Raw genomic sequence first — 19,551 nt, 5'->3', positions numbered from 1 at the left:
GCCACCCAAAGCGGGTTGCGTGGGATGTGTCCAGGTGGTGTTTAGATACCTCCAAGGAGGGAAATGTCAACCACACCTGGGCAAGCTGCACCAGTGCTTAGTCACCCTCGCAATGAAAAACGTGTTGCCTGATGTTCAGAAGAAACCTACGGTGCTTCAGTTTGTGTCCATTGCCTCTTGTACTGATGCTATGCACCACTGAAAATAGCCGGGCTCTGTCCTCTTTGCTCCCTCCTGACACAGTGAAAACTCAGTAACCAAAGTTAGTAAGCAGCTCTTCTTTATTACGGTGCTGGGTGTGTGTGGGATCGCTCTGCCTAACACACACCAGGGGTTACAGGCAGTGTGCTTATATTAGCAGCATAAATACATATTAATTTCATTTCTGTCTCTTGCATATTCATCAGGTCTCCAAAGACTCATTAACATAGGTTCCCTTCCCTATTCGCATGCATACTGGAGTCCTTGTGTGGTTGTCGGGCGTACTCTGGTGGTCTTTTGAAGGCCAGAAGTCTTCCTTGCTGCTAAGCTTCTGATATTTCCTTTCTTTGACAGACTTCAGCAGTCAAGCCAGTTCTTGCTGGTTCCATTATTCATACACTCCTTTACTCCCTTGTCTTTGGGGTCGTTAACATACAATGTGCTAGCTAAGACCTACAGAATCAACATCCTTTATCTTGTTCCCTGTCTCACTCCCTCTGGGTATTTTTGGATGTTGATAAGAACCCCCCAGGCCTCTTCTTTTCCAGCCCCAGCTCTCTCAGCCTCTACCCACACGAGGAATGCTCCAGCCCCTTCATCATTGTCATGGTCCTTCACTGGTCTCTCTCCAGTGTGTTTATGTCTCTTTTGTACTGGGCAGCCCAGCACTGGATCCAGCACTCCACGTGTGGCCTCACCAGTAGATAGCAGAGGAGAAGGATCACCTCACTCAGCCTGTTGTCAATGCTCTGCCTAATGCAGCCCAGGGCACTGTTAGCTACTTTAGCTGTGAGGGCACAGTGCTGGCTCATGTTAAATGTGGTGTACAACAACATAAATACTTTAGACAAAAAGCTAGATTATGGTTGTGCATCTGGAAAATTTGTAGAAGGATAATCAAATGTATAATCTGAATGTACGTTAGGTTGTCATATGAATCTTCTGAAGTCAAGAATTAGGTGCATTATTTGTGCTTATTTGAAAAAAGACATAATGCCAGGCTGAAAAGGGCTTAGCAGTGAAATCTGAACTTGATAGCAAGTCATCAAAAGATATAATCTCTCTTACATGCTGGAGTCTTACTGAAAGACGAAACATGACAGAACACCAGCTGACAGAATCAACTGTTGAAGTAAATTACCCAGAAAGTTAATCTTTTTTCCAGGAATGACCAGCTCATCCTCCTAGAGGCTGCATCCACATAATGGGATACCCATTGAGCTCCCTCACTGCTACCAGCACCCTGAGCAGAGATAGGGATAACAGAGATTATCAGGTGGAGGGAAGGAGGAAGCAAGTGAAGCTGTCAAACGGAACTTTGATAAGTTGGCCACAGTTTACAAAGCCTCTTACATTGCTATGTGGGTAACAACAACAGGTTGTCTGCAGTTAAGACCACTGAACTTGATCTGTGAACCTGTCTAGTAATTTATCTCCAAAGGACAACCAGAATTACACAGAAAGGAGCTGCCTCCAGTACATGGAGTAATGCTGGGCTCACCCAGGAAATGCAGGTGTGGAGCTGCCTACGAGCCTGCAGTTACATCAGCTCCATTGAGATCCAGTCATGCAGTGAGTGAGAGCACAGAAAGGAGAAGGCTGCCCCTACTCAGACAGCAGGCTCATGTCTTGTGCAAGGACTACCTCATCCTGCTTTCTTACACTTCAAATAAATCTTGGACACTTCACAAGGTTTTGAAAGTAGAAGAAAATTTGGGGGGAGGGGGAGAGTAGAGAAAACAGGGAAGCTGTTGTTATATCTGGAAGGAAAATATGCTTATCTGTGCTCTCAGATTCGAAGCTCTCCAGTCCAGTTATTCACTGTTAACCTCCAAGAGCATGGTAGGATGTTAGTATTTTTAATTGCTTATTTCATAGAATCACAGAATCACTAAGATTTAAAAAATAAATAAATAAATAAAATAAAACTCCAAGATCATCTCATCCAACCATCCCCCTACTACCAATGTCACCCACTAAACCATGTCCCTAAGCCAACCTTTCCTTGAACACCCCCAGGGACAGTGACTGCACCACCTCCCTGGGCAACCCATGCCAACGCCTGACTGCTCTTTTTGAGGAGAAATGTCTCCTCGTTTCCAGCCTGAACCTCCCCTGGCACAACTGGAGACCATTTGCTCTAGACCTACCACTAGTTATCTGTGAGAAGAGGCTGATCCCCAGCTCCCCACAGCTTCCTTTCAGGTGGCTGTAGAGAGCAGTAAGGTCTCCTGAGCCTCCTCTTCTCCACACTAAACACCCTCAGTTCCCTCAGCCGCTCCTCATAGCTCCAGGCCCTTCACCAGCTCCGTAGCCCTTCTCTGGACACATTCCAGCACCTCCATGTCCTTCTTGCCGTGAGGGGCCCAAAGCTGAACACAGCACTCAAGGTGCGGCCTCTCCAGAGCTGAGTACAGGGGGACGATCACCTCCCTGCTCCTGCTGGCTGCACTACTCCTGATAGAATCCAGGATGCTGTTGGCCTTCTTGGTCACCTGGGCACACTGCTGGCTCACGTTCAGGCAAACATCACCCAACAACCCCAGATCCTTTCCCTCTGAAACACTTCCCATCTGCTTTGCCCCACACTTGTAGTGCTGCATGGGGTTGCTGTGGCCATAGTGCAGGACCGGCACTTGGCCATGTTGAACCTCACCCCATTGGCCTCTGCCCATCTTCTCCTTGTTCTGAGCATTATTTTCCTGCATGGCTTTGCCATATGGAAATCTGTGCACTGTGAGAGGTTAAGTTGAAGTGACTTTCACATAACAGTTAAGAGCCTAGAATAATTATTATATTTTTGAGTCTGAACGTCAATCACTTCATGTCATGTCCATTAGTTTCACTTGTACCAAGTGCCATGAGAAATATGATAATTTGTTGTTGAGGTATTTTGCTAATGGATGCCAGCTGTATCTTTAATGTGGTAGCAACCAGGGTGAAAGTAATTGGAAGATAAGAAGCAGACTTCTCTGATGAAACCTTGAGTGGTGGTTTAAAAATATTTTTGAGAATTTTAGCACTAGGGATAGAAAGAAAGAGATACGGGAAATGATCAGAGCAGGTTGCTACATGTAGTGCAAGAGCTTCAGGGAGAGATCTGGCTAAGAGAGGACCTGTTGGAATCATGACCACAGGCTTAAAAGGTTTGATGGAGTTAAACACGACCAGAGTTGGCTTTCACCAGACCTGGAGTCTCAAAGATTTGGAGAGGCAGTAAAAAAAAAAAAATACAGATACCTGATATGTTATTTTCAGAAACAGATATAAACAGAATGTTGGATGCCAGGGTGCAGAGATCAGGGTGTGTAGAGACATATACGTAGAGGCATGTATGTAGAAAGCAGGATAGAAAGTCCAGAGCTGCAGAAGCATTCAAAAGTTGGAAAGAGCAGGGGGCAAATGATTTAGGTTTCAAAGAATATACTCGAGTGTTTTAACGATAAAGAGTTATTAAAAGCAACCTTAATATTTCATGTATGATATAATTGGAAAACAAGTATTTCAGCATGTTTGGTTTAATGCCTTCAAGCATAATTAAATATGGGTCACCTAGTTCATTACTGTTCAAGTTGTGCAGTCTGAGGTAGAACTGTTAGTCTCGTTATTCAGCCTCCGAGGTGATTACCTGTAAGACGGTTCCTCCTTCTTAAATTCCTGTTGTTCCCTACAATGTTATATTAAGTAAGAAGGCAAACCACTTCAGCTAAGTTGAGAAAGCAAACAAAGTTATGTCCTGGAATTAGTTTTTTCTACTTCTGGGAGAAATACCTGGTCGCTTTTTAGTAATTTGTGGCAAAGCGAATAGAAAGAGCACTGTTGTTTTTTGTTGTTGTTGTTGTTGTTTTGTTTGTTTGTTTTTTGTTTTTGTTTTTTTTTCCATTTATCAGAACACTTTATGGAGTAGTTTCTTATCGTAACTAAATGACCTCTAATTTTGTAGGCGTTTGGCATAGCTTCTGATGAAAACTTTGTTATCACCACAACAAACAGGAAAGAAATTACAGAAGACAACTTCAGTAAGTATCTTAGAAGGCAAAATAAATACAGCTGTCTCTTATATTGACTGTAAAGATCACATGATGCTTTTTTTTTTTAACGCTATTACATGCAGCAATTAACTGGAAATAAAAATTCTGTAAGTTTGTCAAGATTTGTTACAACATTGAGTTTCACAAAATTGAAAAGTTTTTAACAACTGATAGTATGTTTACAACTATAAAAGATATTTTTTTGTACTTCCATCACAAATCTGTAAATAATAGGAAAAACGGCTCATAAATAGCTCCTACCAGAGAATTATTATTATCACATTATTAAGCTTGGGAATGTGGAAAGATTTTAAATTAGGTGTTGTGCCAGGAGGCTGAGTAGTCAGAGCCTAAGCCAATACAGAGAATACTTGAGGCTAAACATGTATTGTTTCTTAGAAGCTGATGAGTGCAGTGAACGCTCTTCAGTGTACTTTATATTTCATCTTTATTGCAGATGATCTTGTTCAGGATGGAGTTACTTTATATCTACTACAGTCAGTTGATCAAATGCTACTTACAGCAACAAAGGAGCGAATTGACTTCCTGCCCCACTATGATACACTTGTCAAAAGTGGAATGTATGAATATTATGCCAGTGAAGGGCAAAATCCTTTGCGTAAGTATTTGCCAAAATAATCTTACATAACTGATGTTTGTATGAATGTAATGGTTATGAATAATGTAACTTGTAGTTGCAGCTGGCAGAAAATATAGTTTCCATAGCTGTAAAAGGAAACTTAATTATGGTGTTTACACAAATGGTTCTTTGAAACATGACTCTGTCTGGATTCTTTCATGGCCATTTTTACAGAAATACCTTCCAAAATATATGTGTAAGAAGTTTGAGTATTTTAGACATGAGTCTTGATGATGATCTTGCACATGCCATTAGGACAGATCATCATTTTTATTATCAGTATTTTGTCTGTTGTACTTAAAATAGATTTGTGTTTGAATCTGATGACCATTTTTTCTATGAGCTACCACAGTCTTTTGCCTGGTGTTCTGTCTGTAGTTCTACAGAACTTAATGCTTGCTCTCATTGGTAAAATTTACTTCAAATATGGGGGGAGGAGTGGGAGAGAGAGATGCTTTAGTTTTTATCTAACTCATATTTTAAATGCATAACTAGCATTTTGTATTATTTTATTGAAAAAAATATTCATGGTTTCTCTGAAAAAGATATCTGGAGTTACAACTGCTTTTGAAGTATGTACGTCTTAGGTACAGCAGTCTCAAAATTGTCTGGAAAAATGCAAACATCAAGATGCAAACATTAAACCATTTCCGCAGATTTTTGTTTCCAAAAAAAAAATCTCATCAGTGTCTATAAATAGCAATTGCATTTTTTAAAGTAACATTCTCTTTTTGCCACCTCACTCTTTTCCTATTCATTCACTGGTCCCCCTCCCAGCTCACGAAAAGACACTGTTTTGGTTCAGTGCCTTCCTAGTTCTTGGTTTTGTTCCCACTAGCAGCCGTTATCAGATATCTGAGAAGTAATATGAGAACAGAAAGGCAGAGATGCAAAAAATGTAATTTGGACACTTTTGAGTTCATGCCTGTAAACTTCTCTTTTCCGTAAATATGTCCAGTTACCTTTTGAACCATGTAAATTTTTAACATTTGTAATAGTTCGTAGTTTTGAGCCCCCAGCTTAATTGCATGTGATATGAAATGTTAACTACTTCAATCTATACAAAGAGATGTGACTTTTTTTCATTGTTAAACTCTACTTTGTCTGCCAGGGGAGAGACCATAAAGCATCAATTCTTGTTCACATTTTCTGTACCAATTATGGATCACAGGAGTTCTTTTTTCTAGGCATGCACGTTCTGTTCTACTTAATTAAGGATCTTGTTTGTACTTTTTTAAACAAAATAAAACCCAGGTACAACAGTACAAAGTAGCCTGAGCATTTCTTGTCTGTGTATAACTTCTTAAACTGAACTTGATGCTTCTGCCCTTAAGGTTAAGCTCAAGGCTTTTGTAAAAGTAGACTACTACTTCATTTCTTCGTGACACCGAACTGATGGTTGAAACTGATGGTGTTGAAAATTGTAATCTGTGTATGGTAATCATTACCTGCAGTGGCCATCCAAGGGTTTTTCAAGGAAACATTGGGAAGTCTTGGAGATGTGAAACTGGTTTGTGGTATCCTAGAATAATTTAAGTCAGAAAGGTTTTCTAGGGGTCATATCATCACACCTGCTCAAAGCAGAGTTAATTAGATGAGGTGTCTGGATGAGCCCACTGAAGATTTGAATGTTTCCGTGAGAGACATTCACAGCCTGTTGGGGCAGCATGTTCTAATACTTTCCCATTGCTATGATTATTATATACATATATATATATATGTGTGTGTGTGTGTGTGTGTCTATGTCTAGTGAATTTTCCACGTTCCAGCTTTTGTCCATTGTTTCCTGTTCTGTCACTGTACACCTCTGAGAAGAGTTTGGCTTCATCTCTGTACCCTCCTAACACAAAAAGAACAATAAGGTCTCCCTTACCCTTCTTCTAAGTCTGAATGATCTCAGTTCCCTCAGCCTCTACTTGTACATCCTGTGCTCAAGTCCTCTGATCATATGGAGGTCTCTTCTGGACTCAATTCAGTATTTTAGTGTCTTTCAGAGAAGGCCTGAAATTCAGTCCAACAAGCACTGAATAGAGAGGAAGCATCACTTCCCTTAATGGGCTGGCTTACAGTGGTTAATATAGCTCTGCATGCTGTCAGCATTCTTTTAGCCACAGGAGCACACTGTTGACTTATCAGGATTGGCATCACGTTGAATATACTTTCCTGTAAAGCTGCTTTAGAGCAAGTGTGCTTCTTCCCAGTGTGTACTGCTGCATGGGCTTAATGTATCCCTAGTGCAGGACTTAGGATTTGCCTTTGTTGAACTTCTTGAGACTTCCGTCAAGGTCCTTCTGCATTGTAGCCCTGCCTTCCATTATATTCACCGCTTCCCCAAATTTGGTTTTGGCCATGAACTAACTTCCTGAGAGCACAGAGACTGTGTTACTGACCCTATTTTTGTTTCCTGTGGGACAGCACTAGTAACTGGCTGCTGGTTGGAACTTCGTGCTGCTAATTGCAACCTTCTGAGTTTGTTGGCCCAGCCAATTTTTAACTCACCTATTATGTTCATCTGTCTAGCAATTTGTCTATAAGATTACTGTGAGATACCACATCAGAGACCATTCTAAAGTCAAGCTATAAAACATCACTGCTTTTCCTTTGTCCACAGAGCCAGTCATCTCATAGCAGACAATCAGGTTGGTTGGGCATGATTCATCTTTGGTAAAGCCACTCTGGCTGTTTCTGTGTCACTTTTCACGTGCCTGGAAATGTCTTCTGCAAGGACCTGTGATACTTTTGTGGTGACAGGTCAGGGATGTAGCTCCCTACATCCTTCCTGCCCTTCATGAAGAAGATAATTGCTTTTCTGCTGTCACCACTAAACAGTCACCAAAGATGGTAGAGAGTGGCCTTGCAATGGCATCAAACAGCTTCCGTAGTGTCCTTTGCATGCATGAGCTTATGTGAGCTCCCCGTGTCTTCGTGTATTGGGGGAGGTGATTTTTTCCCCACACATTCTGCTAGTAAGTTTAGGCATCTGGTAGAGCTCGGGGCAAACCTTGCAAGTGAAGATCAAGGGATGAGGGTGGGGCAGGAAAGCATATTAAGTACCTCAGCCCTTTCAGTGCCTGTTGTCCTTGGTTCCCTTGCCACATAGATCAGCAGATCCATGCTTACTGTAGCTTTCCTTTTGCTAGCAACATACCTGCAGAAGCCCTTCTCATTGCTTTTCATGTCCCTCACTAGTTCCAACTCCGAGTTTTGGGTTGTCAAAGTGTTGTCAACAGTGGGACTGTTCCTTTGGAGAATAAGAAGAAGCAGATTCAAGCAAGCAGATGATGTTAGCTTGTATGAAGCTAGCAGATACCATGTGTTCGTGTCAGGGTGATAGATCTTAATGCTGAACAGGACTTGATTGTTCTTCAGGAAATGAAACATTGCAACATCATACCTGCTACCTCGTGTCATATTTCAGTGACATGCGCTGTGGTGTATTGGGAGGTTCCCGTTATGGATACTGAAGCCGCCCAGAGGTAGATGGTTAGCATCTTATCTTAGGTTATCTAACTTTTCTGCTAATTTCACTCATCAGAATTCTTTCTGTTACTGGCAATGTTCTCTGTTTCTTCTTCCAGTCTCATCTTTGGATTCTGAAGTCATTTGTTGTTTTAAGCTGTGTGTTTTGCATATATGAATAGATTACAAGAGAAATAACAAAATCAGTAGGATGAGATTTCTTTGTCATTATTTTCATCAGTGTTGAATTATTGCTTGCTTACATACATTAATGCAGGCTGATAGAGAAAAAGTGACAAAAATACTTTTAGATAAATGTGTTAATTCCAAAAACCACGGAAGTATTGTCCTCACTGCTAGAGTTGGGTTAACTAGAAGCATTTCCATTCTCCACAATCACAGAATTTAACAAGACTCAAATGAACAAACAATCCAACTCTCATTCTATTTTCACTTTAACAGCACTGCAATCAAACAAACAGTTGGTTTGATAGAAGGAACTGTTAAATCTCATAAGTTCTTGATGAATATGAAATTGTTCAGTACTTCATATAAGTGGTCATGTATTTTGCAGCTACTGCTCCTCTCCCATGAAATGCTGATCATTCCCTTGGTAGGAAAACCTCTTTTTTCCTTCTTTCAGCAGGCCTCAGAATGTTACTATGAAATGAAATGATAATGTTCTATTTTGCTTTATTTACTGGCACAGGTGATTTCTTTGCTGTTCCCTTTCTGTTCTTCATAAGACATTTTTCACTTCCATCACTTAACGTTATGCTCACTTCCGTGCTGTACTGATTGCATCAATGCCTGCATCATTTAGTACACTTTTTCTTAAAAGTATATGAAGTATGTGCAAAAATCATGTCCACTGCCATCTGCTTCAAAAGGACAGTATTAAAGTGCATTACCATATAGCTAACAAAGTACATAACTCCAGTGATAGAAAACCTCTGGATAACAGAAGATGTTATCAACATCAGATCTCCTATTGGCATATAAAAACATTACATTTTACAGCGTGGCTTGAAGGTAGAATATAGTAGTTCTCTGACAGATCTTTTTTTTAAGTATGTTATCACAGAGATGCAACCAGTTTCAGTCACTGGCTCAGCTCCGGCCAGCAGTGGGTCCCTTTTGGAGCTGCTCTGATCTGACATGGGGCAGCTGCAGGGCTCTGCTCACAGAGGCCACTCCTGCAGCCCTTCCCCCCACTACCAACACCTTGCCACATAAACCCAGGACAGGAATGTATTATCCTGATGGCTCAGAAGAAACTCCTGCAAATGTGTGTCTAAGTGTTGTCTTTTAAGAACAGGATTTTAATATGTTGATTTTTCTCTAATTTCTTTAGCATTTGCCCTTGCTGAGTTGATTGACAATTCTCTATCAGCTACATCCCGAAATGCTGGTATTCGAAGCATACAGATCAAATTGGTAAGATAGAAACATTCTGCTTTTCTCAGGTGTGGGTTTCCTTTTTTTTTTTTTTGTGCTCCTTAATTTTTATTTTTATTTTTTTCCCCGAACAGTTATTTGATGACTCCAATGGAAAACCAGCTGTTGCTGTGATTGATAATGGAAGAGGAATGACTTCTAAAGAGCTTAACAACTGGGCGGTGTACAGATTGTCAAAGTTTACAAGGCAAGGTGACTTTGAGAGGTTAGAATGTTTTAATCGTTTTTGCAATTGGCACATTGTACAAATACTTGTACAATGTCATTCGAAGGCACAGCTCTTCAGCAGTGCTTACCTGAAACCTGCCATTCTATGATTGCACATCAGGTACGTATATTCTGTGAGGAGAAAAGAAGTTTCATAACACAGAAATACTCTCCTGATGCTATGGTACTGCGAGAACATTTTTTTTATTCTCGTGGCCTTTTCTAAGCTGTCTTCAACTCATCTGCATACAGTTAAAGAGCATTCTGTGTTCTGCAGAGCTCTTAAGCCATGTTCATCTATTACCTGAAAGCTTTTCAGTAGTTCAGTAAACAATGCATTCAGTGACAGGTTCCCCAAGGGTATAGTGAATACAGGGTTTTGGTTAGGTTTTTCTTTTGACTTAATTGTATACAACGTAATGCAAAATTGTAACTGAAGATGTCTGTATCTGTTGAAGAAGGCTAGGCAAAATAAAAGTCTGTTGCCTTTAAAGAAGGAAGTAGAAGTTTAGGGTGTTTCTTGATGCTTGCAATAATACATTTTACAGTTTTCAGTCCATTCCATTTCAACCTGTACAGTGACAGTTAACCCTACTGTAGAAAAATTCCAGACAAGTAATTACATACAATTCTTGAGCTTTAGTCATTTTTTATTTAAGAATACCTTAAAAATACCTTAGGCCAGGGACAGGATCCTTTGAAGATCATGATCATAGCCTTAATCATAAATAACTTCTATGAAAAACTAACTTAAAGAGTACTGGAGCAGCAGGAAATGATAATAGAGATGAAAAGGTTTGGGGTTTTGATAACTAGGTTATCTTGTCTAGTCATTAGTAAAGAAACACTGTTTTTGAGATTGCTCTAGGTGAATTGAATAACAATAGAAATGTGTAGTATTTTTAAACTATAAGTTTAAGTTGTGGGTTGATACTGATAAGAGCGTAGCTGTAAATTACACTAGGATACTTGTCTGCACCTTTTCATTCGTTATTGCAGTAATTTTAGAAATAGGTGTTTTTGCTGTTGTTAGCTTAAACTAGGTAAGACTGTTAATCCATCCAAGCTGACTCAAAAGACATGGAATTGAATTATTGATGCTGTTTGTCATCTCCTCAAGACTGTTTAAGAGATGGCTGGCATTTCCAATTTTGACTCAAAAGTGTTTTCATTGAGGTGTTATGTCATAAGGAAGAAGGCTCACTTAATGATCTATTTTCATTAGCATAAGCAGAACAGCTAACATTTTGCCATAGTCAAAGGAAAGCACTGAGGGATTTGCCCCTTATCTTGTACCATTTAAACCTGTAGATAATTGCTGGTACCACAGTACCTATTATGCAGACCTATTGGCAATGTCACTGTTTCAGTTAGCAGTGGAGAGAATTTTTAAGTGCAGTAGCATATTTCTTTTTCTGTAAGATTTGCACTGCCAAATCCCTTTCTCTCTTTCAGTGTAAAAAAAAAAAAAAAGTACATAAGCGAAAGAATAATTAGATGAAATGGTCAGGTGTGTTTCACTGAATGCAGTTTGGTTTGCTAGAAGGGACAGAAGACATAAGATAAATTAAAGAGAAAGAAGTTACTCTATCAACATCCTTTTAAAATAAAAAGTACATCAGGAATTTTAGGCACATTGCTTTTAATTGAAATTATAATTATGAACTAAAAGACATTAGAAGAGAGGGACTGCAGGGAAGAGTTTAATACAAGCTGGTTAGATCAGAAGGATCTTTTTTCTTTCTTTTTTTTTTTTTTCCTTTAAATGATAATCGGCTTGAGAAAACTTATTAAAACCATTTTTATTCTCAGTGATCATTCAGGATATGTTCGTCCTTTGCCAGTACCTCGTAGTTTAAATAGTGATATCTCATATTTTGGAGTTGGCGGCAAACAAGCAGTATTCTTCGTTGGACAGTCTGCCAGGGTAAGTAGATACCAATCCTTGGGTTCGTTTTAAAACATTTGAGATGTCACAACATGTCACTATTTTATTGTATTCATTTTAACTCTCATTTTGATTTTTAAATCCTAAAATATAAACAGATGATAAGCAAACCTGCGGATTCTCAGGATGTTCATGAACTTGTCCTTTCCAAAGAGGATTTTGAAAAGAAGGAGAAGAACAAAGAAGCAATATATAGTGGATATATTCGAAATAGGAAGGTAAGTAGCTTTAATGCTTTCTCATTTTTAATTGAAAGCCGTTCCTAGGCTAACATGATTTCCTGTGGTATTTCTTGTAACATAATTCCTGTGTAATATTTCTGTAATATTTGTCTGGGGATTTCTTCACTTCTGCATCACTTGCAATGTGTAGTGTTAAAGGATGTAATGAGAAACTTGTAGATACTGAAGCACTCAGTGATAGAAGAGCAACTCAACAGTGTGGAGTTGATGGATAGACAACTTGAGACTCAAGAAGTTGATATAAATGACTGCAATAGCCAGGCAAGTTTGGAATACTGACGTGAAATTAAATGTCAGAATTTGTACCATGTGTGTCCTGAAAAAGTGCATGTAGGTGACCAAGTGAATGCTATGGCAGAAATTGTAATGGATTACTGCAGTTTGAGTTGATGAAAGGCACCAAAACTGGTTTAATTATCTTTTTGGTTAAGGAGAGCTCTTTGGTTCCCTAGGGAAAGTAAACCTTAACAGGACACTGTTGACTAACATATTTCACTACTTACAGTTAGCTCAGAGGTGCATCTTTTAGTTTAGTAACATATAGTAATTTCCTTTTTGCCTGCTTTCTTGCAAAATGAGGCATGAAGCTGTATCATGCATTTGTGATTTCTAGAAAGATCTCCATCTTTGTGTTCAAAATACCTTCTTTTCTGGATGAAGCATATGCAAAAATTATCCACTGGTCTAGCATGAAGCATTACAGTAACCACTGTGTTTTTATGCAGCTTAGGAACCTGTCAAAGCAAGGTGCATTCATCCAGGAAAAGACAATCACAATTTCATTTTTTCTGTGAGACTGGTTTCAGCTGGAACCGAGGATTCATGTTTTCTGTTTCACAACCAAAGCATGTTTCTCCTTCATGAGTTCTATTCTAGAAAGCAGACTATCCATTTAAAAACAAAAACGTTTTCTTTCTGGCGTGATTTACTGTATAAATTCTTACGTCTTGGACACATGATCGTTCCATTTGATAGATGAGGACATAGGTACTATGCAGTACTACGTTAAGCATGATTAAATGCATTTCTAAACATTTAAAATACTGTGATGAGTGAGTTGAAAATGAACTGGATCATGGATTCTCAGTTCATTTGTTTTGAATATGGAAGCTTTCGTTTTGAGCATTAGTCCTTTGTGATACATAGTGTTGTGTGTTTGCGTTCCTGTTCTGATTTTTAGTCCTTTCAAAGGTGATGGGAGTTCAGCAACTCAGTTTACATTCCTGCTCTTATTATTTTACTCTTTTTGTAGCCAACTGACTCTACACATATCACAAGTGATGATGAAAGATTTCTTCATAATCTAATATTAGAAGAAAGGGATAAAGAGAGTTTCACGGCAGTTGTCATTACAGGTGTTCAACTAGATCATATGCAGTACTTGAAAAACTACTTTCATCTTTGGACAAGGCAGCTGGCGTAAGTTGGTGCTTTATAGTTGATTTAAAATTAGGCTTACTAACAAAGTCAGAGAATTACAAGTTGCTTCCTATTAGTACATCATCAATGGCTGTGTTCCTGTTAAGACTGTTGATGATGCATATTTTGTTGATGTATTCTTGGCTGTTTTTCCTAAAATCAGCACAACTGAAAAAGTCCCCAATCCAAAGAAAGATATTTACAAACATCAGCATCAGTGTGACTTTATAATTATTATATAATTATCAATTCTAATTATTAACCTAATCAATTTTGTTGTTACATTATTAATTATTAATCTAATTATGAGTAACTTAATACGTTGTTACTTTGACAGCTGTACTCCTAACCTTAGTATCTAACTTTGTGTTCATAGTGTTTTTAAGTATATATATAGAAAAATGCTGCTTCATCCCAGCCTTAGAGGGAGAACTCTGTACGATACTGTCCACTCATTGCTAGTGTTGTGTAGTCCAATTTTGAAAAACTGGTGAAATAGAATTTGGTTTCTAATCTATAATTTATTTATTTTTGTTACTGTACTGTAATAGTAATGGGTCATACATAATATGATGATTAGATTAGATAATATATTAAATGCTGTTCACATAACTTGTGACTGAAACCTTTTATAACTGTATGAAAATTTTGGAGTACATCTACATTGATAAATAACTTAGGTACCCCATTAGCTTCTAGGGTCTATTCTGATGATTAGCTGCATATACACGTCTTCATTCCAGAGGTCTCCCAAAGTGAAAAAGCTGTTCCCACTTGAGAGGGAAGCCAGGCACCATTTACTCAATTACACCCTTACAGCTGTTACAGCAAATCTAATAAGATTTTTGCTTCACAGTGTTATACAATTCATTACCAGTATTTCAGCTGGCCTTATTCCCTCAAACATCTCTGAATATCCTCCTGCCGTGCCTTTTGCTACACAGGATGATACCAGTTTCATTCTGCTCTATTGGACTACAGAACAGCCCTCATTATTTCAGATGCTTTGAACTGGAGGGAGGGAAGATCAGTCCCAAGACAATTCTGCTTTAAGGCCACAAGAACACTTCTTGAGGTCTAGAGGAGGTGCAAGCAAAATGCTCTGCAGTGAGGACATACCAGTCTGCTCTAAAGTCATGAGCAATGAGAGCATGAGGAATTTTGACCTGGGATCTCTCCTTGAGATGAATTTAGTGCGGTAGATGTCAGAAGCAAAGAGGTTATAAACATTTGCAGGTTGATTTAGGTTCCTTATACATTCAGTCTCATTGGCTTGTATAAACTCATTTTTCTGCAAACCACTGCCATGAGGTTTAGAAGCTGGAAGAATTAGCTAGCTTGTTTAAAAGTTGAATTAAATAGAATTTAAGATCCTAAATTTTCTCAAACTTCATATCTCTACATAAAGAATTAACCTATCTGACAGTATAGATCTTTGCGGTTCTGAAATGGATGCAGGTGCTATGAGTGCATAATGTTTACAGATTTTAAAAGATGTATTTCTAATATGCAGGTCATATCCATAGCTTTTTCTATATTGAAATAGGGTAACTTTTTTTTTTTTTTAATAATGTAAGGCTGGTGATTGTTAAATACTTCAGTTACTATTCAAATGATCAATATAAAAAATTGGAAACAATGTGGGAGTTTTTTTTGGCTCTAGTTCATTTTAATCTCTAGAGTGCAAAACAGCCTACAGTTTTACTAGCTTGTGATTTGATGTTGGATCTGTAGCCATGTAACAACAATATTTTTTTCACGTGTGTATTGTTTTCCAATTTGTAATATTCTTGATTATTTTATCCAAAAGTTGATCCTATGAATGATTGTGTGTGAAGGAGGTAAGAGTTCAAAGAAGTGAAAAAGAACAACTCGCAGTCTTTAGTAAATATTCTGTATCAGGTATACTTGTTGTTTGAGGAGTTTAACTGAAAATTATAATGTTCATTTTTTCTAATTTCAATTTTTGGAGATGTATTTTTCATTTAAAAATATTACAGACATATCTATCACTATTATATCCATGGACCAAAAGGGAATGAAACTAATGCTGTAACAAAAGACATAAGCCCTTTCAACAACATTGACATTGAGGTAAGAAATTTTATATCTATGTGTAAAAATTATGTATTTTGAACTACAGCAGCGTTTTAAGATACAAAAGTAATTTAGTTTTTGAGAAGTAATGTTATTTATCATTGCAGCATAGAAGCTAATGCATTTTGCTAACAGTTAACACAAATGTCAGAAATGCTAATTACTCTAGGTTTTTTGGTCTAAGGAGGATCAACTTTTTTGTTGTTTTTCAGATTTCATTGTTTGAAAAAGGAAAAGTACCAAAGATTGTCAATCTTAGAGAGATCAAAGATGACATGCAGACATTGTATATAAATACTACAGCAGATAGTTTTGAGTTTAAGGCGCTTGTTGAAGGAGAAGGTATAGTGGAAGGCATCATCCGATATCATCCTTTCCTGTATGATAAAGAAACATACCCCGATGATCCATGTTATCCATCAAGTGAGTGAAATGTTATGCTGCTAATCAGTGGTAAAGTCATATTATAAACAATCCTACTACTACAAATCTTTTAAAGTTAGAAAAAGAAATTTAAATCGAAGCGTAAATTACCATCTAAATGGGATTGTGGCAAAACAGAGAACTTCATCGGTTATTTTGGTAACTTGTTCATGTAAACCTGTTCTTTGACATAACTTCCTCTGCTATCAAACTATAAACTGTAACAAAATGCAGTCTGACTGAAACATTTTCAGTTTCCTGTTAGATTTTTGAGAAAATAATGAGCAGCCGTTTGATTTGAGACATTATAACACCAGAATACTGCAGTAGACAACATGTAGACTAAGCCCTAAATGTAAAATTTGCTTTATGCAGTCTTGATGGGTTTTCAGATTTAAATGCTAGGGTTTAAAAAAAAATCATCACCCCTTGAAATTCCTTTAACACAATAAATGAAGTTTAATAATGACAAGATCTTTGATATTAGAAGAACGTCATATGGCATTTACGGGGGGGAAATAAGTATTATTTATTCAAATTATACTTAAAGTTTGGAAATATTCAATCTCTGTTTAAAATTTTCCTTACACTTTTTGTTTGGTATTTCTTAAACAAAAAAATGCTAATAAATACCCAACTTGATATCATGTGTAATGCTACTGGGCATAACCTATTATGCATAGATAATCATTAAATGCTGTGTTGTGTGATATTACACTGTTTTTTAAGAATTTTATTCATAGAGACTGTCTTCTTTTTAATCAAGAATTAAATGATGATGATGAAGATTATGACTGCTTTATAGTAGAAAAGGGTGCCAGAGGAAAAAGACCTATTTTTGAATGTTTTTGGAATGGAAGATTAATCCCATACACAACTGTGGAAGAGTAAGTAATAATCAGTTTCTACAATGTAGATCAATCTTTTTCTACAGCGTAAGCACCTTCCTTTGTACAGAAGATGATTTTAATGTCTGTCTTCTTTTGTTTAAGTTTTGACTGGTGCGCTCCTCCAAAGAAGAGAGGATTGGCACCAATTGAATGCTACAACAGAATTTCTGGTGCATTGTTTACCAATGATAAGTTTCAGGTCAGCACAAACAAACTCACTTTCATGGATCTAGAACTGAAGTTAAAAGACAAGAATACTCTGTTCACAAGAATCTTCAATGGACAGGTGATTATTTTAATCTATTACATCTTGCTTTCTGGCATAAATGAAATGTGTACTTCCGGGTCATTTGTTCGTGCCACTGGTTATTTCTCTGCTTCTGAAGAACTTTTACCTTGGACACTTTTGCAGTCTTTGTAGCAGAAGCTTCTCTCAGTTTCAGTGAGTATTAAAGCTGACTCTTTAAATCTGAAAAAAATAAATTTGTCTTTCCTTTTATTTTCTTTAACAATTTTTGTGGAAAGACTGTCCTCATAACAGAATATGAGTACAGAGGGAAACACTTCTTCTGGCTGGAAGTGTAACTGTTGTGGAATACTGTACTGTTTCCAAGCTGAAGATTCCATTTTTTTAGACTACAATATCTCTTTTCTCCTATAATCGTTCATATTTCACAAATTGTCAGGTTTGTATTCTGTGCAATGCATTGATAATACGCATTTATTTTGTTATCTCCTTATAGGAGCAGAGAATGAAAATTGACAGAGAATTTGCTTTGTGGCTCAAAGACTGTCATGAGAAATATGACAAACAGATTAAATTCACGGTCTTTAAAGGAGTAACGACACGTACTGATTTGCCATCCAAAAGAATGCAGAGCCCTTGGACAGTATATTCTGCAATAGAATGGGATGGGAAAACGTACAAAACTGGGCAGCTGGTAAGTTAGGTCCTCACTGATGTTGGGATTTATTTTTTTTGTTTGTTTATTTTGTAACAGCATTTGAACTGTATAAAAGGCAAATACGATACACTTAATGCAGATTTAATGTATTGAAATTACCTGTTGTCTTCAACTAACAGGTGAAAACCACTAAGACTCTTCCAATATTCTATGGAAGCATTGAGAATTTTTTTTTGTATGGAGACCATGATGGAGATATATTTGCCACTGGAGGAGAGGTTCAAATTGCTTTGGTAAGACAAATATAAAAAGAGTTCTTATACCTCATATGCTTATGGAATCTGTAAACTGAATTGTAGATTAGACTTCTTTAAAAATTCTTTTGTTTGTTTTTTTCAACAACTGTTCAATTCTGGATTTAGCAAAGAAATCAAATTGCTTAGAAAGAATCAAATTGCTTATTTACATCAGTTTTAATGTAAATTGCATATTAAACATAATAATGATCAATGAATTTAAATTAATTAAATTTCCATACGACATTAGCATCACAGTTGGGCTCGCTAGTATATTGCAATCCCATTTTTAACCCTTGTGATTTCAGCAAATTCTACCACAGTGGTCAACGAGTCACCATTTGTTAGCATATTGCATTATGTTTGTGTCTACCTGTCTGGTCCCTTGATAGAGAAGTTTTTCTCTCAGACGCATTATAATCTGGCTGTTTTTAACTTGACTTATTTTTTTTTCCAGGAACCTAAGGCATTGTATGCTGAAACAAAAACTATTCCAATCTCAAAACTTGACAGAACAGTGTCTGACAAAGCTGTTAAAAAATACATAGAGGATGAAATGGCAAGGTAAGCTCTGAATTGTGATTATTTACTTGTGCAGTTCCTACTAAGAGTTTTAGTATTTTTTCAGGAAGCACAAACATATGGTTAGTTTTATTCCCAATGGAAGGGCAGTCAGCCGTTTGAGCAGAAACAAAAAAAAAACAAACAAAAAAAAACTCTTAAACAAGAACAAATGGTTTTGAACCTTTTTTTTTTTTTTTTTTTTCCAGAAAAGGAGCTTCATATATGTTCTACTAAAGATAAATTACTTTTTTCTTTTTTAACTCACGGAAAAACTGTTCTTTCTCTCATTTTCACTAGACTTCCTGACAAATTGTCTGTAACATGGCCTGAAGGAGATGAGCTATTACCAAATGAAACAAGATTTGCTGGTACACCAATAGGTACAGTTTCATTTTCTGAATACTCAAAGGGAAAATGGTAGTTTAAAGTGATACTGTTCACCTCTGTTAAAAACAAACAAACAAACAAAAAAACATACAGAAATCTCCAGTCACTTAAAAACAGCATACTTTAAAAGTCCTTCATTTTTCTGTTTAAATATAGGGGCATTAAGAATAGAAATTTTGAATAAAAAAGGAGAAGCAATGCAAAAACTTCCTGGTACCAGTCATGGAGGTTCAAAGAAACTTCTGGTTGAACTCAAGGTTATTTTACATTGTAAGTACTTTAGTATCTTTAATTTTAAAGACTATTTTCTAAATAGTCTTTATTATTTAAAAATGCATGAAATGTAAAATATTTGCTTGTGTATAATTTCTTGTGTATATATTG

General features: G+C 37.2%; 1 protein-coding gene across 1 annotated transcript in view; it reads left to right on the top strand.

Moving 5' to 3' along the window:
* SMCHD1 (structural maintenance of chromosomes flexible hinge domain containing 1) overlaps positions 1–19,551 on the top strand; it is an 86,673-nt gene that overhangs the window by 10,276 nt on the left and 56,846 nt on the right. The window contains exons 2-17 of the mRNA XM_038174698.2: positions 4,145–4,220; positions 4,690–4,851; positions 9,686–9,768; positions 9,864–9,994; positions 11,809–11,923; positions 12,043–12,162; positions 13,439–13,605; positions 15,606–15,699; positions 15,915–16,125; positions 16,892–17,012; positions 17,118–17,301; positions 17,759–17,956; positions 18,100–18,213; positions 18,674–18,780; positions 19,078–19,160; positions 19,324–19,437. Coding sequence (XP_038030626.2) covers positions 4,145–4,220; positions 4,690–4,851; positions 9,686–9,768; positions 9,864–9,994; positions 11,809–11,923; positions 12,043–12,162; positions 13,439–13,605; positions 15,606–15,699; positions 15,915–16,125; positions 16,892–17,012; positions 17,118–17,301; positions 17,759–17,956; positions 18,100–18,213; positions 18,674–18,780; positions 19,078–19,160; positions 19,324–19,437 — 2,080 coding nt within the window. The remainder of the gene's footprint in view (positions 1–4,144; positions 4,221–4,689; positions 4,852–9,685; positions 9,769–9,863; positions 9,995–11,808; positions 11,924–12,042; positions 12,163–13,438; positions 13,606–15,605; positions 15,700–15,914; positions 16,126–16,891; positions 17,013–17,117; positions 17,302–17,758; positions 17,957–18,099; positions 18,214–18,673; positions 18,781–19,077; positions 19,161–19,323; positions 19,438–19,551) is intronic.

This window comes from Anas platyrhynchos, chromosome 2, assembly GCF_047663525.1.
Source record: "Anas platyrhynchos isolate ZD024472 breed Pekin duck chromosome 2, IASCAAS_PekinDuck_T2T, whole genome shotgun sequence".
Lineage (NCBI taxonomy): Eukaryota > Metazoa > Chordata > Aves > Anseriformes > Anatidae > Anas > Anas platyrhynchos.
Note: the sequence above shows the minus strand (reverse complement) of the source record. Positions and strands in the feature narration are given on the sequence as shown.